At 42.3% G+C, this 19,303-nt stretch overlaps 1 protein-coding gene across 6 annotated transcripts in view; it reads right to left on the bottom strand.

The window, feature by feature from the left end:
• The window catches only part of WDFY4 (WDFY family member 4), a 304,899-nt gene that overhangs the window by 215,745 nt on the left and 69,851 nt on the right, over nucleotides 1–19,303 (bottom strand). For all 6 annotated transcript variants that reach the window (XM_074382131.1, XM_074382129.1, XM_074382127.1 and 3 more), the window contains one exon: nucleotides 10,687–10,780. In XM_074382131.1, the coding sequence (XP_074238232.1) occupies nucleotides 10,687–10,780 (94 nt within the window). The remainder of the gene's footprint in view (nucleotides 1–10,686; nucleotides 10,781–19,303) is intronic.

Genomic DNA, 19,303 nt, shown 5'->3' on the forward strand with positions numbered 1-19,303 from the left:
CTGTGGGGACTTTTGGGTTTGTTGGGTTTTGCTTCTTTCCCCTCATCATAGCAGGAATTCTTAAAATCTAAATATGCAAAAAAAAGAAAAACAGAAACTTTTTAAAAGGAAGAAATGCTGATCTTGTCTAATGATGCCGCAAGTTTACTCCAAAATTGCTCAATACCCCATAATGGAGGAGGGAAAATTGATCGTCCTCATTATCACTGCAGCTCTGTCAATACCAATATTGCCTTGTTTTGAATAAAATGTGCTGGTTTTTTTTCAATGTCGGTTCCAGTAAAATGGGGTTTTAGTGAAAATATGAGCAGTAGCAGGAAACCAGTGTGGTTTCTCCCCCTACAAATGGATTGATTTTCCTAACGCATATTACTTCCAATGCAAAAAGGGGATGGAGGCGCAATTAGGACTCAGTGGTAAGAGTGCAGGGTCACCAGGTTGGCCAGTAGGCTGGGCCCGCAAGGCAAATTAGCACAGAGTGATTTGTGGCGCAGCCTTAAGGAATTTTCTGCATTCTCCACTTAACAGTCTAGCCTTTAAATCTACACTGTCTGGCTATGGATGTCCATTCCTATGTATCTCTCTCTCTGTTCCCCACTTTCTCTCCTGGTCCAAAGTAATACAGTATCCAAAGCCCAGTGAGGGCTGGGTCCTGGAGTGATGGGTCCCTCTAAAGAGGCATGGGTGTTGGGTTCAGCATTCCCAGATACATGCATCTTCTGGACGTGAACCATGTCGTCCTTACACAGACATAAAAACCACTAGGGAGGCCCAGTGCCTACAATAGGTGCACCTAACTCAGATACTCTGAAAGCACTAGGGACGTTACTGAGCCAGTCAAACTTGGATTAATCACTTGTTCCAGTTTGGTTGAAATGTTCTGTTCTTGATGATTTTGGAAGAGAGATGATAGACTTTAAATGATTTCAGCTCTTTAAGTTATAAAAGGCTGTAAATGAAACGCCAGTGATAAATGGGGCCTATAGATGTGCTTTATGTAACAAGGTATGGCTTTTACCACTGACTACTTAGAATTAGGTCTCTTTGTATGAGCATGAACTTTCCATTTTGCCATGGTCCCTCAGCCTGGTATGCTGCTTCATGGTGCCCATATGGCCTGGTAGGCTTGGGAATTTGTGATTGTGGTTTAGGTGTAAGAGATTCCAACCCCCATGGAACCAGCAGAATCCCCATGTCAAGGGCCTGGCTTCCTCGACCCAATTAGGCAGATCTGTAACCAAGACCTAGATGAGTATGGGTGAGTGGGTGCCTGCTCCAAACTTTCTTTTCCAAATTACATGCCGATGATGGGCGATGAGTCCTGTAATCAGAAGCCCGGGATCTCACATCTACAGCATATTTCTCTTTCCCATTTTTCTCCCTATCCTCCACTTTTGTCCCCTCTATAGTGACAGCTATAGTGACAATCTCAGCGTCTGCTGAACACCATGCCCTTTTCCGCTGAGGCCTGAAGTTGGGAATGTCCATTCCAATCCCACCCCTTTGCTGAGCTCCCGCTTATTACTCAAGAGACAATTCATGTGTCCTCTCATCAAGAAACTTTTTCTAACTTTCCCAACCAGAGGCACTGCGTCCATACTTCATGTGAAGTTCCACACTATGGCTATTTCTTTCTTTCTCTCTTCTCCTGTCCCACCCCCACAACACCACAGCACCGGGAGCTGCTGCTCGACACCGTGACTCTTCACCCTGGTTTCCTTAGTGCCCATCTCTGCCTTAGACAGAACAGCCTAGGCCTAGTAAGCCCAGGCTACTCTAAAACACAATAGGCGCACCTAACCCAGAGGGCTGACAGATAGCCAGAAAGACGGATGTGCCAATGAAGTGTTGAAGGATAATAAAGAGTGAGCTAGGCAGGTGGGGAAAATGGTATTTCGGGAAGAGGGAACAGCACATGTGAAGGCTGGTGGTGGGGACAGTAAGCACAACCTTTCAAAGAATTGGGGGGTCATGAGGCAGAGTTGCAACATTTGGGCCCTCGGGTGTCCTGCAAAGGGGCTTGATCTGCTGCTGGCCATACACTGCCCCACACCAGAATGTGGAGCAAGGCGAAGACTGTGCACAGACCCCTAAACTCCTCAGATCGCCAGTCCTGGAGGGCTGAGAAGCCTGGAGACCCAGCATTGGCCTTGCTCTTGCAAACTGCTTAGAGATTCACCCACTTCTGGTGCAGCTGATCTGAGAAACCCCCAAGTCTCTGAAGCAGTCTCCACCAGATGCTCCAGATGACAGGACCACCCTCCAATTTCTTTCGTCCCCATTCTAAGCTCTGGTCCCTGACCTGGCATAACCCAAATCAGTATCCTAACACCCATTCCAGGCCCTGGCACAACAGTCCCCATTGTGGTCCCCAGCATGGGAGTGAGGGCCTGTTGCCCTAGAAGGTCCCCATCTGAAGAACGACTGCCTGCCAGAGACCTCACAGCATGGTCCTGACGTTCTGGGGGTTGTGGATGTGGACATGGCTGTGCCCCAGCCCAGAGCTGCCCCCCGCAGCTGGATGCTAAGCTCGGCTACATTCAAAAGGTGAAACTCATTATATGACATCCTCACTTCACTTGGGACTGTTACTGGCCTTGCCCTAAAACTGCTAGGACTCACCCTCTTCTGTCCTTCCCCACCCAGTGTAGACATGCATTCAGACATGGCACAGGCCTCATTGTCTCCACTGAATTTTGACCCCACGGATTCGGATCCCTTGCTCAAGCTGGTAGGGGCCCTTCTCCTCCCCATTTTGACATCTGATAACTAACTTCCCCTCCCTGCCTTAGGCCAGCTACACTCAGCTTCACTTAGATCACTGATAAAGTACAGAACCAACCAGAGAAAGTACCCCGTCTTCTGATTCATGAGCAGATATTAACATACAGTTCAGTGTCAACTTCCTATTAATTTATCAATAGTGTAACGTCAGTTGAAAATATAGCTAAGGTGTATTACCTTCTACTTAATAGTTTCAGAATTTTATATACCATGGGCCGGAACACAGACCATCAGAGCTAGAAGCAAAAGGAGTGGGGCGTGGGGAGCCAGACTCTGATGCACGCATACCCAAGGCAGGGACTGTACTAAGGACTTAACAACTGTGCTCTCTCCTACTCTTCTCAACAGAAAAATATCATCGCACTCATTTTGCCGATGAGAACACAGAGACTTAAAAGAGTTCATCAAACTTCTCAGGCCACATAGCCAATAGGTGGCAGCTCGGACACACCAACATAAGCCTTACTCCAAGGCTCACAATTTTGACGCTGCATCGTGCACTGATTATAAACAGGTAGAATTCAGTATCTCATATGGGACATAAGTTGATGGCCTAGAGAAGTGTTTCATTTGGTGGGCTTCATCGGAGTGGGCTTATGTTTCTGTTTCCTGTCCCCTTAATTAAATGAGGACAACTTTTAGACAGAGAAAGTGCTCTCCTTTGGCCACAAGCTCCACCCCTGTCTATTGTCTTCACCTGGCTTCACTTACACATGTTCATTACCTCTCTGGACTCAAGATGTAGAGTCTGCAATTTCTGTGATCCAGGCCAAATCTGAGTAGTTGAAATTGAAATGCAGAGAAAGGAAGTAGCCTATATATGTCTATGGAAAAGGAACTAGAATCAAGGTCAGCTGATAATTAAGCAAGGACTGATTCCACTCAACTTTAACTTATACTCCATCATTCCACATCTATGGAAGCTTGCTTATTATCCCATCATCTCCATGTGAGATTATGTCTGTTTGCTCTGTTTTTGGTTTTTTTTTTTTTTTTTTTTTTGAGACAGGATCTCAGTCTGTCACCCAGGCTGGAATTCAATGGCACAATCATGGCTCACTGCAGCATCAACCTCTTAGGCTCAAGCAATCCTCCTGTCTCACCCTCCCAAGTAGCTGGGACTACAGGCACACACCACCATGCCTGGCTATTTTTTTTTTATTTTTGGTGAAGATGGAGCTTGCTATATTGTCCAGGCTGGTTTCAAACTCCTGGCTTCAAACAGTCCTCTCTGCCTTGGTCTACCAAAGTGCTGAGATTACAAGCATGAGGCACCGTACCCAGCCGTATTTGCTCTATTTAAGAGGCTACTGTGACTTCTCACTGGATTTTGACTAGAATCTGAGATTTTCCCATTGAAGAATAATAGAAATACTCTGTGTAAGGGGCTCAGTGGGAAAGAGCATAGGAAGTCAATTTTAAATGTACTTGGAATGTCTAACGTGTTATAATTTAACAAAGCAAGAGTCCTACTTTACCAATTTTCTTCTTCGTGGAATGGCTCTTTTCAAACAGCCTGCCCTTATGCAATGCTATCCAGGGCTATTAATGCTGTCAATATTTTAGTTATTTGAAACTTATACAATTAGTTCGGTGTTTGAAATATAGTCTAATTCCAGAAAGTGGCACTCTTTCTAAATTTAGGCACAAATGAGTTGATAGATACATGCAGCCCTGAACCCAGTGTTCTCTGTCTTGCCAGGCTGTTCCAGAGGCTTCCATGGCAGCAGTGCCTTCGCGGCAGCATTTAGGTCTCTGGAATGCACCCAAAAGTGACTCGAGATGCAAACTGAGGTGACAATAATCTCACTAATGTCCTGGCCTGACTGTGCTGCTGCCTTTCGGTATCCTCCCACTTCCCTGTGAGTAAGGCAACTTGGTGGGCGGCAGGAGGTCCATTCCTCATGTCAGGCATATACACTCACTATTGCCGCAGTGCTGACTCTGTCGCTTAATTCCTGCAAGTTTCAAGTCTTTATCTGCAAAGTGGGTCTACTGATATCCACCTTGCATGGTTATTATAATAATTAAATGACAAAAGACTTGTAAAATTTTGAGCAACTAATGATAGTAGCTGCACCATTTAGCAAATGCTTCCTTCCCGTGTCCCTGTGAGTGCTCTGCTCACCATGCTAAGCTCCATACATGACTTTCCACTCTCTAAATCCCCCAGAGGCATGTAGTAGGTGTTCTGTAATTATTCACAAAAGCAAACATATGACATGGGCAGTTCCACAGTCTGGGTTCAACCTCTGCTAATCCTCACAGTAATACCTCAAAGAAGATGACATTATACCCACACTATGCAAAGGAAGTTAAGAATCAGAGGTTAAATAATTTTCTCATGGCTTTGTGGCTGCTTGGTGACCCAGCTGAAACCTGACCACAATCTGCTGTTTTCAAAGCCTGAAGTCGCCTTCTATAGTAAGTATTCATTAAACATAGTGATGATGATAATGATGACAATGACAGTGATGCAGATGAATGGCAACAAAATAAAATTTAATTCTTGTACCTCGGCATTCAAGGTCCTTCACAACATGGCTTCAAATGACCTTTCTAGCCCCATTCATCCATGTGTTCTATTCTAGCCCCACTCAACTATTCAGAGTCCCCAAAAAGGCATCTTTGTACTTCTTTCTGTGTCTGAGCTTCTTTTCCCTCCCTCTTCCACATGATCTGGCATGAACATCCCTTTCCTTTAAAGTTTAGCTCTGGTTTTCCACTTCTCTGAGTCTTTTCCTCTCCTGTGTCCCAGGGACCTGTGGGCAAACCTCTGTCATTGCCATCAGGATGTTGTTTTACCGTCTTCTACACTTCTCTGCCTCCCATCCTCACCCCAGATTACAGGTCCTGTGAAAATTGTCTCTGAATCCCCAGAGGTACATAGTAGGTATCCTGTAATTATTCACAAAAGCAAACATATCACATGGGCAGCTCCACATTCTGGGTTCAACTTCTGCTAAACTTGACCTGGCTTTCTACTCTCCGCATTGTGATTGTCTGGTACATGGCAAACACCCCTCAGCTGAGATCTGATTAGAAGCCGTAGCCCTCAAGGAAGTGGAGTGGCACCTGGGACTGCAAAGTTCTTCCAGTACTGGTCAGAGTTCTAGTCCATGGCCAGCTCTCTTATGCAGACCCTCATGGCTGCTGAGCCTGCTAGAAAGGGAAAGTATCTTTATTCCCAATTAATTACTTCTTTCCAGGTCTAACTCAGCTCCAAGAGAACTGAGCTGGACTCCATTTTTGCATTGTGCATAGTAAAATTCTTCCCACCCAATTTCTAATATTGATGATGATGCCAGAAGCAGAAAAACAGCTGGAAAATCTGTTTCCAAAAGCAGCTCATAGTGCTACCATTTTGGAGGGGAAAAGAATCTCCAGGTTGTCCACAGAACAAATATGACGTGGCCACCACTGGAAATAAAACAGAAGAGAACACCCATAAGGTTAAGTCATGGCCTCCAAGATGACATGTGCACCTTGGAAAGCCATCAGTTTCTCATCCATAGGGGGGAAAGAGCGAGTGAATAATGTAAAGTGGGTATGGGTGTAGGGAGTATTAGGAACCACCAAGCTGACCTATAGGGAAATGACGGAAGACGCTTTCCATCTTACTAGTAACACCGCCATCTACTGAAACTCTCCACTCCGTTTCCTGCACCAAAATCTGCAGAGGCCCACAGTCAGTTTTGTTTCCGCATTTTCTTGTGTGGTCTCATTTCTCACTTGATTTACTATCCTATCTGTTGTTGTGAGGTTTCCCCCACTCCCTTTCATAAATTAATTACTGTAATTATCCAACTTTAATAGCTGCTGATTTGGCAACTACAGGAAATACTGGGGAAAACGCCCTGCTACATTTCATTTGCATATCTGAGAGACAGCAAGGGAGAATTAGACTTTTCCTAAATTACTTATTGTGACCTGAATAGAGAAAAAGTAACTCGTTCCAAATGGAATTCTCATTAGCATACTTCATTTGTCCAATTACCATCATAGGATGAGCAAAGAGCCGAGGTTCTTCCTTACACGGTGATGTGATGACTCAGGGAGTTCATCTAAAACTGAGGCTCATCCACAGAGTTTCCATGCCTGCAAGAGGCAGCAGGAAAGGCCACTGTCCACTGTGTCACTTCATCAGACATCGCTGCAGTGGATTTTTGCAGAATGCATCCATCAGCAACTGTTTGACTGCTCAGACCACCCAGACCACCGGCTGTATCTTTCCAATTCCAAGTACGATGAACTGTATGAAATACAGCTAAGGAAGCCCGATGCCCTCACAGTAAGGTCATTGTACCTAGGAAGGTGTGCCATGCCCAGAATGCATGACCCTGCATTCTGTGAGAGCTGCAAAGATCAGACACCTATTCATCCAACATGTCTTAAGCTTGGGCCAGGGGTGTTTCAGATCTGCCCATCACCATCACCACAATCTTAGGAAGTCAAACCATTTTCCTGAGCCCAAGTACCTGCAGAATGGGGAACATCTCATGGACTTCAAAAGGTTGCTGTGAAGATTGGAGAAAACAGCATTCCTGGCACAGAGGTGCTCCCTAGTGCGTAATAGTCTCCATATTGCCCCAGGTAGGTCCTGGCTTAAATACCAAGGTAAAGAATGTAAAATCCCAGAATCTAGGTAATTCATGGGCTCCAAATAGGACTTGGGGGTGAAATGTTTTTACCCATCTGTTAGATGAGTAAGATAATTACAGTAACTGATCTTTAAAGATGCTTCCCCACAGGCCTCTCTCACCTACACACACCTGCTACCCCTCACTGTAGAAGGGGCTTATGTCCCCTCCCACTGAGTCTAAGCTGTGCCCCTTAACTTTGACCAACGCTGTCTTTTCCTAAGCCTAAGCCCTCGGCAGGCCTGGCAGTTCCTGCTTTTGTGCCTGTCAGGGCCAGAAGCTGCCGTGTGCCCTGCTGAAGAGTCCACATAGAGGGACACGGGCAGAGGCCAGATGGAAAGGGTTATGTGGAGGAGACCCCAGGATCCCACTGACAGCTTGAACCAAGGCCCCAGGTATACCACTTACCTAAGCCAGCTTAGGAGCCCCTGGCCAGGGAGCCAGCCTTGCCGAGGTGCCGCCTCTGTGGCTAAAGGGATCATCCTGGGAGGCCCAACCCCGCCAGCATCACGTGGAGGAGACAGGCCACGCCTGCTGTGCCCTTCTGAATTCTTGACCCACAGAACCATGAGAAATGACATGGGTACTGTTAACTTTCTATCCTGGTTTCTCCCAGCCTACTCCTTTCCCAGATCTCACTGTTATATGTATCTCTGCCATTGGCTTCCCAGCACTTTACCATCACTCTCCAGCAGGGGGACAGGAGCTGGAACAAGAAGTCCAGTCCCCAAGAAAGGGACACAGACACATGAAACCAGGTGACCCAGCCTTTTCTTAGCTCCTGTGCCGAACATTACAGATTTCCTTTCCCAGAAACAGAGCTTCTGATCTGCCACTCCACTTTTCTCACTGATCTCAGAGGACTTGCAATATTTTTATGAGGTCACTGTCATTTTTAAGCTGTGACTAATGATGCAAACTAGTAGTCATTTCTTCTCCAAACGTGTTGCCTCCTTCTGAACTCCTGGACAAAGCAAAACTGGACTGCTTGTTGCTTCCTGGGAGTGCCAGGCCCGCTGTTCATCCTCCAGAAACCACTTCTATGTATAGGGAAGACCAGGAGGCCTGCCCCAAGGTAAGACCATGTTCTACCAGGTCCAAAACTGGGCATCCTTGAGAGTCATGTGCATTGTCTGAATCCATGTTTCCCCATTGGTTAAAGTGCAAGCAATGATGCCCTTGAAAAAACTGCAAGGCAGAGGGCATGGTGGCTCACGCCTGTGATCCCAACACTGGGAGGCCGAGGCACGCCGATTACAAGGTCAGGAGTTCGAGACCAGCTGGCTCAATATGGGGAAACCCCGTCTCTACTAAAAATACAAAAAAGTTAGTCAGGTGTGGTAACACATGCCTATAATCCCAGCTACTTGGGAGGCTGAGGCAGGAGAATTGCTTGAACCCGGGAGGCAAAGTTGCAGGGAACTGAAGTCGCGCCACTGCACTCCAGCCTGGCGAAAGAGCGAGACTTGGCTCAAAAAAAAAACAAACAAAACAAAACAAACAAAAACTGCAAGAGGATTAAATAAGCCAAGAAAGGGCCAAGCATCAGCCCGGGACAGAGTAGCTGCTCAAGCCAGTGAATCCCCTTTCCTCTGCTGCTGATAAACCTGAAGTTGTGCACTTCCCAGGTCTTCCTCAACTCTGCCCGGCTCCTTCTTGGAACTTCTAAGGTGTTTATTCTAAGGTATGTACTCTTTATCTTGAGAGTGCGGATCCAACTTTGCCTTGTTCTGTTAGTCCATGCCCTCACCCACACCAGTTTGCCTCTCGGCAATGGGGTTGTTAGTTCTGCCAGGATAGACACTTGAGAGTCGCCTTGACTCTGTCTCCCCATTACCTCTAGCCTCCTCTTCTCGGAAGCCTGTGATTCTGCCTCATAACAGGTCTCTTGATTCCTTTCTTCACACCTTCCCACAGACACCACCTTCATCCAGCTACTGCCACGCATCTCCCGGACTGCAGGCAGAGCCTCCTTCCCCTCAACTCTCATTCCCTGTCCATTCTCCACCAAGCAGCCAAAGTGACATTTTTAATACAAAATCTGATTGTGTCACCCCGCACTCACGAGAGAGGCTTCTTGTTATCACGTACGTTGGCAAGGCTCCCAGAAGCCTGCATGCCCGGTTGGCCCCGTCATCGCCTGACCAGGGAGCCCTCGCTGTTGGCTCTCCCAATTTGCTTCTGCCCTAGCCACCAGCAGCATGCCCCTTCCCACCAATTCACACTAGCTACTCACCCTTCAGGGCTCTGCTTACATGTCACCCTCTAGAGATGCCTTCCCTGACCTCCACCCGTTTTTTTCTTCGGTAGGAGAGAGAGGAGACAGAGTTTTACTCTGTCACCCAGGCTGGAGTGCAATGGTGTGATCTCAGCTCACTGCAACCTCTGCCTCCCGGGTTCAAGCAATTCTCCTGCCTCAGCCTCCCAAGTAGCTGGAACTACAGGTGCGTGCCACCACATCTGGCTAATTTTTGCATTTTTAGTAGAGACGGGGTTTCACTGTGTTAGCCAGGATGGTCTCGATCTCCTGACCTCATGATTTGCCCACCTCGGCCTCCCAAAGTGCTGGGATTACAGGTGTGAGCTTCCCGACCAGCCCCTACCCCTTTATCTAAATTAGATTAATAAGGTCTGTTCCCACCTCCATTCCCATTCTTCTCCCTCAGCACCCTGTTTTTTCCCTATACTATCACTTGTTGCAATTTGTAATTATATATTCATTTGTGAGCTCATCTATTTAGTCTGTTTGTGCTGTCACTACCTCCTCATCCCCATCACAGAGGCAGACTCTGTGGACAGTGTCTATCCTCATCTTGCTAGCTATACATGAGCTGCACAGAGCACAGGGCCAGGATCTCAGCCAGCATCCAGGAGAGGGATGAACACGCCAGGGAGCAAAGGCCTTCCCACCAATGCCCAGTACTGAGCTTAGTCCCTGGGACTTGCTTCATGATGATTCAATTATTTTCAGTTGCTTTTGGTTTGGCTGTTGTTCTTAGAAGGTCACTTTGTCAACAGAAGTGATCTGTTTTGGTTGACCTTGCAAGGGTGGGCTTACAACTCAATCAAGCATCCACCACACCCTGGTACTTTCCCACTATATATAGGAGTTTCCCACTATACATAGGAGTTTCCGATGGGGAGCTCCGCTAACGCAGGGCACTGAGGACACAGGCAAAAGGAAATAGGTGTCTTGGGGCAGAGGCGTTTAAGAGATCAGTCATGTGAAGATGACAAAACACGCGTATTCAGCACCAGGTACCTGTGGGTGATCTTTGTGGTACAACCGAGGCAGCAGTCTCACCATGATGCACACGACCCCAGGATGCATGATCGCAGCATCACCCTCCTCCATCCTGCAGAGAGAGGGAGAGGCAGACATCAGACATGGGCTTCCAGTTTCTTTCTCTTTTCATTGAGCTCCCTGGATCTTTCTTTCTAAGACAGACCATGGTACACATCCTGTCTACCGTTTATTATCTAGGTGACGTTGAACTACTCCATCAAGCCTAATTTCCCCCAACTGTACAATGGCGTTGACAATACCACACTTTCCCCTCCAGTCATAAAATAATGCTTTGTGCTCTAAGGCACAGTGCCTGGCCCATAATTGATGCTCAGTGAAGTTAGTTCCCTGGTTTTCTTCCCTTCCCTCCAGATATGTGGGACATTGAAAAGCTCTGATTTCATATTGAACACACACACACACACACACACACACACACACACACGGGCTTCTGGGTCCTTTCAAGATGGTATAAGCACACTCGGCTGTGTCCCACCCCCTGAATACTGAATGCAACTAAAAATCATAGAACTCATAGAGCAGCTCTGTTGGAGGACTCTGGTAAGCAAATGGTAGCAGAGAAGGAGACCAGACTCAAGCATCATGAACTGGCAATGAGTTTCCTGGGCTTCCCCGCTGTAGCATCCCCTGGTGTGAACTCAGATAGCCGAAAACTCGCAACTGTGCACCAGGTATAGACATAATGAAAAGAGCTCCAAGAGAAGTCTTCCATTTCTGGTCTGAGGAGCAGGAGGAGGTTCCACAGGTCACAGAGCATAGAGGAAATCCCCCAGGATTTTCTTTGTTTGATTTCTCCATTCTTTCCCAACCCTTCTTTCAGGCAGTTTCCTCACCAGCAGCAACAGCAGTAGCATCCAGGCAGGCTCTAAAACTCTCAGTGAAAAGAAACTTTTTCTCTGATCAGAGGAACTGTAGTCCCAAGAGTGTAGGTGAAATCCCCATTGCTGTTTTCTCCCTTTCTCTCCTTACTGGGTGGCCCCACAGACAGATACCAGTGATCCAGGTAAGAACAGAAAAACCAAAGCCCCAACTTTCTAGACAGAGCAGGGAAGGACTCCTGCAAGTATTAAGATGAGGATGAAGAAGAGAAAGCTGAGGAAAGTGTAACCACAAAGTTGTGTATTAATCTCTGGGCTCAGTTCTGACTGCATGTGCATCTGACCCTAACTAGGAGGTAAACCACCATGCAAAAACAGCTACTGCCTGAGGCAGGTGAGTGCCCATCAAATCTCCCTGCAAGGTATTTGAAAACTGAACTGATACTGGAACCAGATAGTCCAGGGAAGGTGGGCAGATATTTGCAACCTGAATCTAAGTGGGCTAGTTCCCTGCCTTAAAAAAAAAAAAAAAAAAAAAAAAAAAAAAATCATCAACATTCTCTACAAGATGACAACAAGGGCCAGAGTTCATAAGATTCGAAATGTCCAGAATACAATCTGAAATTGTTCAACATAGAATGAGCCAGAGAAGTCTCAACATCTCACATGGAAAAAGACAACCAACAAATGCAATGCTGAGATGTCACAGACGTTGGAACAATCAGACAAAACCCTTAAAGCAGTTATTAACCCAAATGCAGGAAGTAAGAGGGAACATTTTTCAAGTAAATGAAAAATAGAGGGGGAGACAGATCCAAGATGGCTGATCACTAGCAGCTCGGGATTGTAGCTCCCAGTGAAAGCGCAAAGAATGAGAGGATGCCACACCTTCACATGAATTCTTGTTGCTCACGCACCAGGAGATTCCCAGCGGAGGAGCCCCACGGGTCGCCAGCGCGACTCTTGTGACCGGCCAGGCGGTTTTGCCGGCGCCTCGGAGCGTCGGTTCTTGGTGCAGAGTCAGAAAAGCACCATCAATCTTAACGCCGCTGACTTAGTCGGCGCAGTGGGTTGCTCAGATTTCGGCGCTGAGAATCAGTAAGTTGGACGTCCACTCAGAAACCCAATTACAAAGACGGTAAATACAAAGACCACAGATGGATAAATTTATAATGAAGAGAAGAAAACAGCCAAAAAAGGCTGAAAATACCCAAGATCAGAACGCCTCTCCCTCAGCAGGGGATCCCAGTTCCTCATCAGCAAGGAAACAAGGCTTGATGGAGAACGAGTGTATTCCAATTACAGAAGCAGGCTTCAAAATGTGGATAATGAGAAACTTCTGTGAATTAAAAGAACTTGTTCTAACTCAATCTAAAGAAACAAAGAACTTTAAAAAAAAGGTTTGATGAAATGTTAACAAGAATACACAATTTAGAAAGGAATATAAGTGAATTGATGGAGCTGAAAAACACAATATGAGAACTACATGAAGTATGCACAAGTTTTAACGGCCGAATTGATCAAGCAGAAGAAAGGATATCAGAGGTCGAAGACCAACTCAATGAAATAAAACAAGAAGACAAGATTAGAGAAAAAAGGATAAAAACGGATGAGCAAAGTCTCCAAGAATTATGGGACTATGTGAAAAGACCTAATCTACGCTTGATAGGTGTACCTGAATGTGACGAAGAGAATGAATCCAAGCTGGAAAATACGCTTCAGGATATTATTCAGGAAAATTTTCCCAACCTAGTAAGGTAGGATAATATTCAACTCCAGGTAATACAGAGAACACCACAGAGATATTCCTCAAGAAGAGCAACTCCAAGGCACATAATCGTCAGATTCACCAGGGTTGAAATGAAGGAGAAAATACTAAGGGCAGCCAGAGAGAAAGGTCAGGTCACCCACAAAGGGAAGCCTATCAGACTTACAGCAGATCTCTCAGCAGAAACCCTACAAGCCAGAAGAGGCTGGGGACCAATATTCAACATCCTTAAAGAAAAGAACTTTCAACCAAGAATTTCACATCCAGCCAAACTAAGCTTCATAAGTGAAGGAAAAATAAAGTTTTTTCTGAATAAACAAGCACTCAGAGATTTCATCACCACCAGACCTGCTTTACAAGAGCTTCTGAAAGAACCACTACACATAGAAAGGAACAAACAGTATCAGCTTTTCTAAAAAATACTAAAAAGAGCATCAACAAAATGAAGAATTTACATCAACTAATGGGCAAAATAGCCAGCTAATATTAAATTGCAGTATTAAACTCACATATGTCATTATTAATTCTAAATTTAAATCGACTAAATCCCCCAATCCAAAGACAGACAGCCAATTTAAATAAAAAACTAAAACCCATCAGTATGCTGCATCCAGACCCATCTCACATTTAAGGATACACAAAGACTCAAAACAAGGAATGGAGAAAGATTTACCAACCAAACAGAGAGCTAAAATAAATAAATAAAAAGCAGAAGTTACAATTTTTGCCTCTGATAAAATAGTCTTTAAAGCAACAAAGATCAAAAGAAGCAAAGAAGGACATTATATAATGGTAAAAGGATCAATGCAACAACAAGAAGAGCTAAAGATCCTAAATATATATGCACCCAATACAGGTAGATTCCCACACAATAATAGTGGGAGACTTCAACATTAATATTAGACAGATCAATGAGACAGAAAATTAACAACGATATCCAGGACTTGAACTCAGATCTGGAACAAGTAAATGTAATTAACATTTATAGAACTCTCCACTTTAAATACACAAAATATACAGTCTTATCAGAACCACATCATATCAACTTAGAAGTTTAAACGAAATGTTGGTTGGCTCCTTATTTGTTATTCTCTTCCCTCATTTTCTTTTATGTCTCCATTATAGGACAATTATAGGCATACCCATATTTAGATTGCATTCTAGCCCGGGCAATAAAGCAATACCCCCATCCTCTCTCCCTCTTCCTCTTTCTCTTTCTTCCTCTTCTTTATTCTTTTTCTTATAAAAAAAAAAAGAAAGAAAGAAAGAAAAAGAAAAAGAAAAAAAACCAGTACCTTGAATTCCACCATGCCCTGATCTCTCAGGGACCCTATACCATCATTTATCTTCCACTCACCTGCATCTCACCTCTTTCTCTATTTTCCCCTAACTCTTTCACCTAAGAATTTAGACTTCCTCTTCTTAAAACAAATCCATGAAAATCGTATGCTCCCCCCACACCAAAAAAAAGAAAGTTTCAGTAAAGAAATGAAAGCAGGCCGGGTGCGGTGGCTCAAGCCTGTAATCCCAGCACTTTGGGAGGGCAAAGCGAGTGGATCACGAGGTCAAGAGATCGAGACCATCCTGGTCAACATGGTGAAACCCCGTCTCTACTAAAAATACAAAAAATTAGCTGGGCATGGTGGTGTGTGCCTGTAATCCCAGATACTCAGGAGGCTGAGGCAGGAGAATTGCCTGAACTCAGGAGGAAGAGGTTGCGGTGAGCCGAGATTGCACCATTGCACTCCTGCCTGGGTAACAAGAGCGAAACTCCATCTCAAAAAAAAAAAAAAAAAAAAGAAATGAAAGCAATAAAAATGAATCAAACACACCTGAAATTTTCTAAAACTCACTGAATGAGAACAATAGGAGAATGAGATGAAAGGAGAGTCCCTGAGTGTGAAGATGGAGCAATAGAAGTTGCCTAATGTGAACAACAAAAATGAAAAAGATTACTAAAATTAAAAACAGACTCAAGGTCATGTATAACAAAGGATCTAACATTTTTGTCATTAGATCCTCAAAGGAGAAGAGAAAGAGTATGGTACAAAAGAAAAAGTGTTGAGAAGTTTTTAGTGCTTCTTTCTTCAAAGTGTGTAAAATATATAACCTTAAAGATTCAAGAAGCTTAGCAAAACCTAAATAAAATAAACAAAAAAAAATTTACGCCCAGGCACAGCATAAGCAAACTGCTGAGCCCTAAAGACAATTTTAAAAATCTTGAAAGCAGCCAGAGAAAAAAATACATTACATTTAGGGGAATGACAATTTGAATGACTGTGGATTTTCTCATAAGGAAACAGAAGTCAGGGAAACAACATTTTTAAAGTGCTTCAAAAGTACACACAGAATTCCATATCCATTTGCTTCAGGAATGAAGGCAAAATAAATGCATTCCCAGATGAAGGAAGACAGATTCTTGGCATAAGGCTTGTTCTAAGAATAATAGTTTAAAAAGTGATTCCGATGGTAGGAAAATAATAATAAACTAATGAAAGAAAACTTCAGGAATGAAGAAACAGCAACAGAAATGGTAAATACTTGGATAAATGTAATACACTATTAGTGTTCTCCTCTTAAGTTCTTGAGTTTAAGTATGATGGTTGAAAGTGACACTGTATTAGATGCAATACATAAGACAGCCACACAAAAATAAGGAAAGATAAAGGAAACTGCATAGAGGTAAGCTTTCTATAATCCATTTGAAGTAGTAAAATGTTAATTCTAAGCAGACTGTTAAAAGTTAAGTAGAAAAGTTAAGTTACAAATTGATGGACACATATTGTCAGAATGAAAAGAAATAAAAATGAAGCTATTTGCCATCATTAAATATTATGATAGATTAAAAGTAAAGGACAGAAAAATTTATACCATCCTAACACTCATCAAAAGAAACCTGGTTTGACTCTATTCATATCAGGGAATATAGACTTCAAAGCAAAGAAAATGACTCAAAATATAAACAGATTATATGACTTGATGATTAAAGAAGGCATAACAATTCCAAATGTGTTTGCACTTTACAACAGAGCATCACAATTCATAAAGAAAAACTCACAGATCTGAAAGAACAAATGGCCAAATCCACAATTATAGTTGGAGAGTTCAACACTCTTCTCTCAGTAACTGATAAAGTAAACAGAAAATCACTAAGCATATACAACTGAACAGCATTATCAACCAACTGATGTAATTGACATTTATAAACATTCCTCCCAACAACTACAGAATATATATTCTTCTCAAATATTTCCCAAGGAACATTTGTCAAAATAGGCTATACTACAAACTTGGATCATGAAACAAACTTTAAAACATTTCAAATAGGTAAAGTCATACAAAGTATGTTCTCTGGCCATACAGAATTAAATTAAAGACAAATAATAGAAAGATAAATTTAAAATCACCAAGTACTTGGGAATTAAAATAACTTATGGGCTGAAGATAAAGTTTTAAGAAAAATTTTAAAATATTTTGGCCTTAAGTTTTAAAGAATGTATAGAAATATGTGTATAATACTGTCATAGCAGTGCTTAGAGGGACATTTATAGAATTAAATGCTTACATTACAAAACAAAAAAGGTCTCAAATCAACAATCTAAGCTTCCACACGAATATACCATTTTTAAAAAGAGAAAAATAAATCCAAAGTGAGCAGATGAAATACAATAATAAAGAAAAAAAATCAATGAAATTAAAAACCAAAAAATAATACAGAAAATAACAAGTAAAAAATCTGGTTCTTTGAAAACATTTTAAAAATTGAAAAGTCTCTAGCTAACCTAACAAAGAAAATGGAAGAAGACACAGATAATCAAAATCAGGAATGAGAGAGTACTGCTACAGACCCCACAGATATTAAATGGATAATAAGAAATTACTGCAAATAACTCTGTACACATACGGTTGACAACTTTGATTAAATGGCCAAATTCACAATTATAGTTGGAGTCTTCAACACTCTCCTCTCAGTAATTGTTCCTTCAAAGTCACAAACTACTTTCAAATAGTTTTCTTTAAAGTCACAAACTCCCAAACTCATCAAGAAGAAATGAGTTACCTAAATCATTTATAGCTATTACAAAAACTGAATATGTAGCTAAAAACCTTTCCACAAAGAAAACTTCAGGCTCAGAGTTTTCAGTGGCAAATTCTACCACACATTCAATGAGAAATAACACAAGTTCTACGCAACTACTTTAAAGAAATACAAGAGAATGGAACACTTCCCAATTCACTTTATAAAGCCAGAATTACCCTGATATTGAAAGAAAAACACAGTATAAAAAAACTACATGTCAGTATCCCTAAAAATATTCTCAACAAACGATCAGCAAATAATATCTAGCTATATACAAAATAATGAGGGCACTATGGCCAATTGGACTATCCCACAAATACAAGGCAGGTTCAATACTCAAAAATCAGTCAACATGATCCATATTAATAAAATCACATAATAGTATCATTTAATGCATAAAAAGCATTTGAAAGATTCAAAATCTGCTCATGATGAAAAAAAAAAAAACTCAGTAAATTCAAAGGGATTGTTTATAACCTAGTAATGGGCATCTACAAAAATCCCATAGTTGATGTTATACTCAGTGGCAAAGACTGAAGACTTTCTCCCGTAAGATTAAGAACAAGGCAAGGGTCTCTCCAGTGCTATTGGATGTAATACTGGAACATACAGATTGGAAAGGAAGATCAAAAACTTGCACTAGTCACAGGTGACACAATTGTCTTCATAGACAATCCCAATGAATCCATAAAAAAAGAAAACTTCTAGAACAAATAGTTAAATTTAACAAAGTCTCAGAATAATAGTTGACATACAAAAGTTAATCACATTCCTAAACACTAGAAGTGAAAAATTAGAAACCAAAAAAGTTTAAATACAATTTGGAAGTGTGTTCAACAAAAGACTCGGGTATACATCTACAAAAATATGTTCAGGCTCTATACTAAATACAACAGACTTTGATGGAAACAATTAAAGACCTAAATAAACAGAAAAGCACATTGTGTTTGTGTTTGAAGATTTAATATAGTTAAATTGTCAATTTTCTCCAAATTGATCTATAAATTTAATGCAATTCCAATAAAAATCCCAGCAGAAACTTTTGTAGATACAGGCAAGCTGATCATTAGCATTTATATGGTACAAGGACAGCCACAGATAAGGGAACTGAAATCAACAAAGCAAAGTTGAGAAGAAAGAGTAACTTTGGAGAGCTCTCATTTGATATCTTACAAAGTTATAGTAATCAAGACAGTACTAGTGAAAAGCTAGACACGTAAGTCAATTAAATGAAATAGTGTCCAAAGACCTACATAAATATGGCTAACTCATTTTACAAAGTTATAAAGACAATTCAATGGAAAAAAGATAATATTTTCAACTAATGACATTGGAAGAATTGGACATCCATATGCAAAAACAAACAACAAAAAATGAATCTCAACCTAAACCTCACACATTGTACAGAAATGAACTGAAAATGGATTATAGACCTGTAAAACTTTTAGAAGAAAACACAGGAGAAAATCCTCATGATCATGGGTTAGGCAAAGAGATCTTAGATATGACATAAAAGAACAATCCATAAAAGAAAAAAATGATGAATTAGACTTCATCAAAATTTAAAACCTTCAATCTGTGAAAGACCCTGTTTAAAGATGGATAGACAAGCTATAGGCTGGGAGAAAACGTTTGCCTCTCTACAGTGGAAAACTACTCAGCAACAGGAATGTATGAACTACTGATACACACAAAATGAGTGAATCTCAAAGGCCTTATGCTGCTTGAAAAAAGCCAGGTTCAAAAGATTACACATGTATGCTTCCACGTATGGTATTCTGGAAAGACAAAACTATAGGGAAAGATCTGTGTTTTTTGGGATGGTGTGGAGAAAAGATTTTACTATGTGGGAAAATATCTGGGAGCTATTCCAGGTGATAGGACTGCTCTGTTTCTTGATTGGGG

Source organism: Saimiri boliviensis, chromosome 12 (assembly GCF_048565385.1).
Source record: "Saimiri boliviensis isolate mSaiBol1 chromosome 12, mSaiBol1.pri, whole genome shotgun sequence".
Taxonomy (NCBI): domain Eukaryota; kingdom Metazoa; phylum Chordata; class Mammalia; order Primates; family Cebidae; genus Saimiri; species Saimiri boliviensis.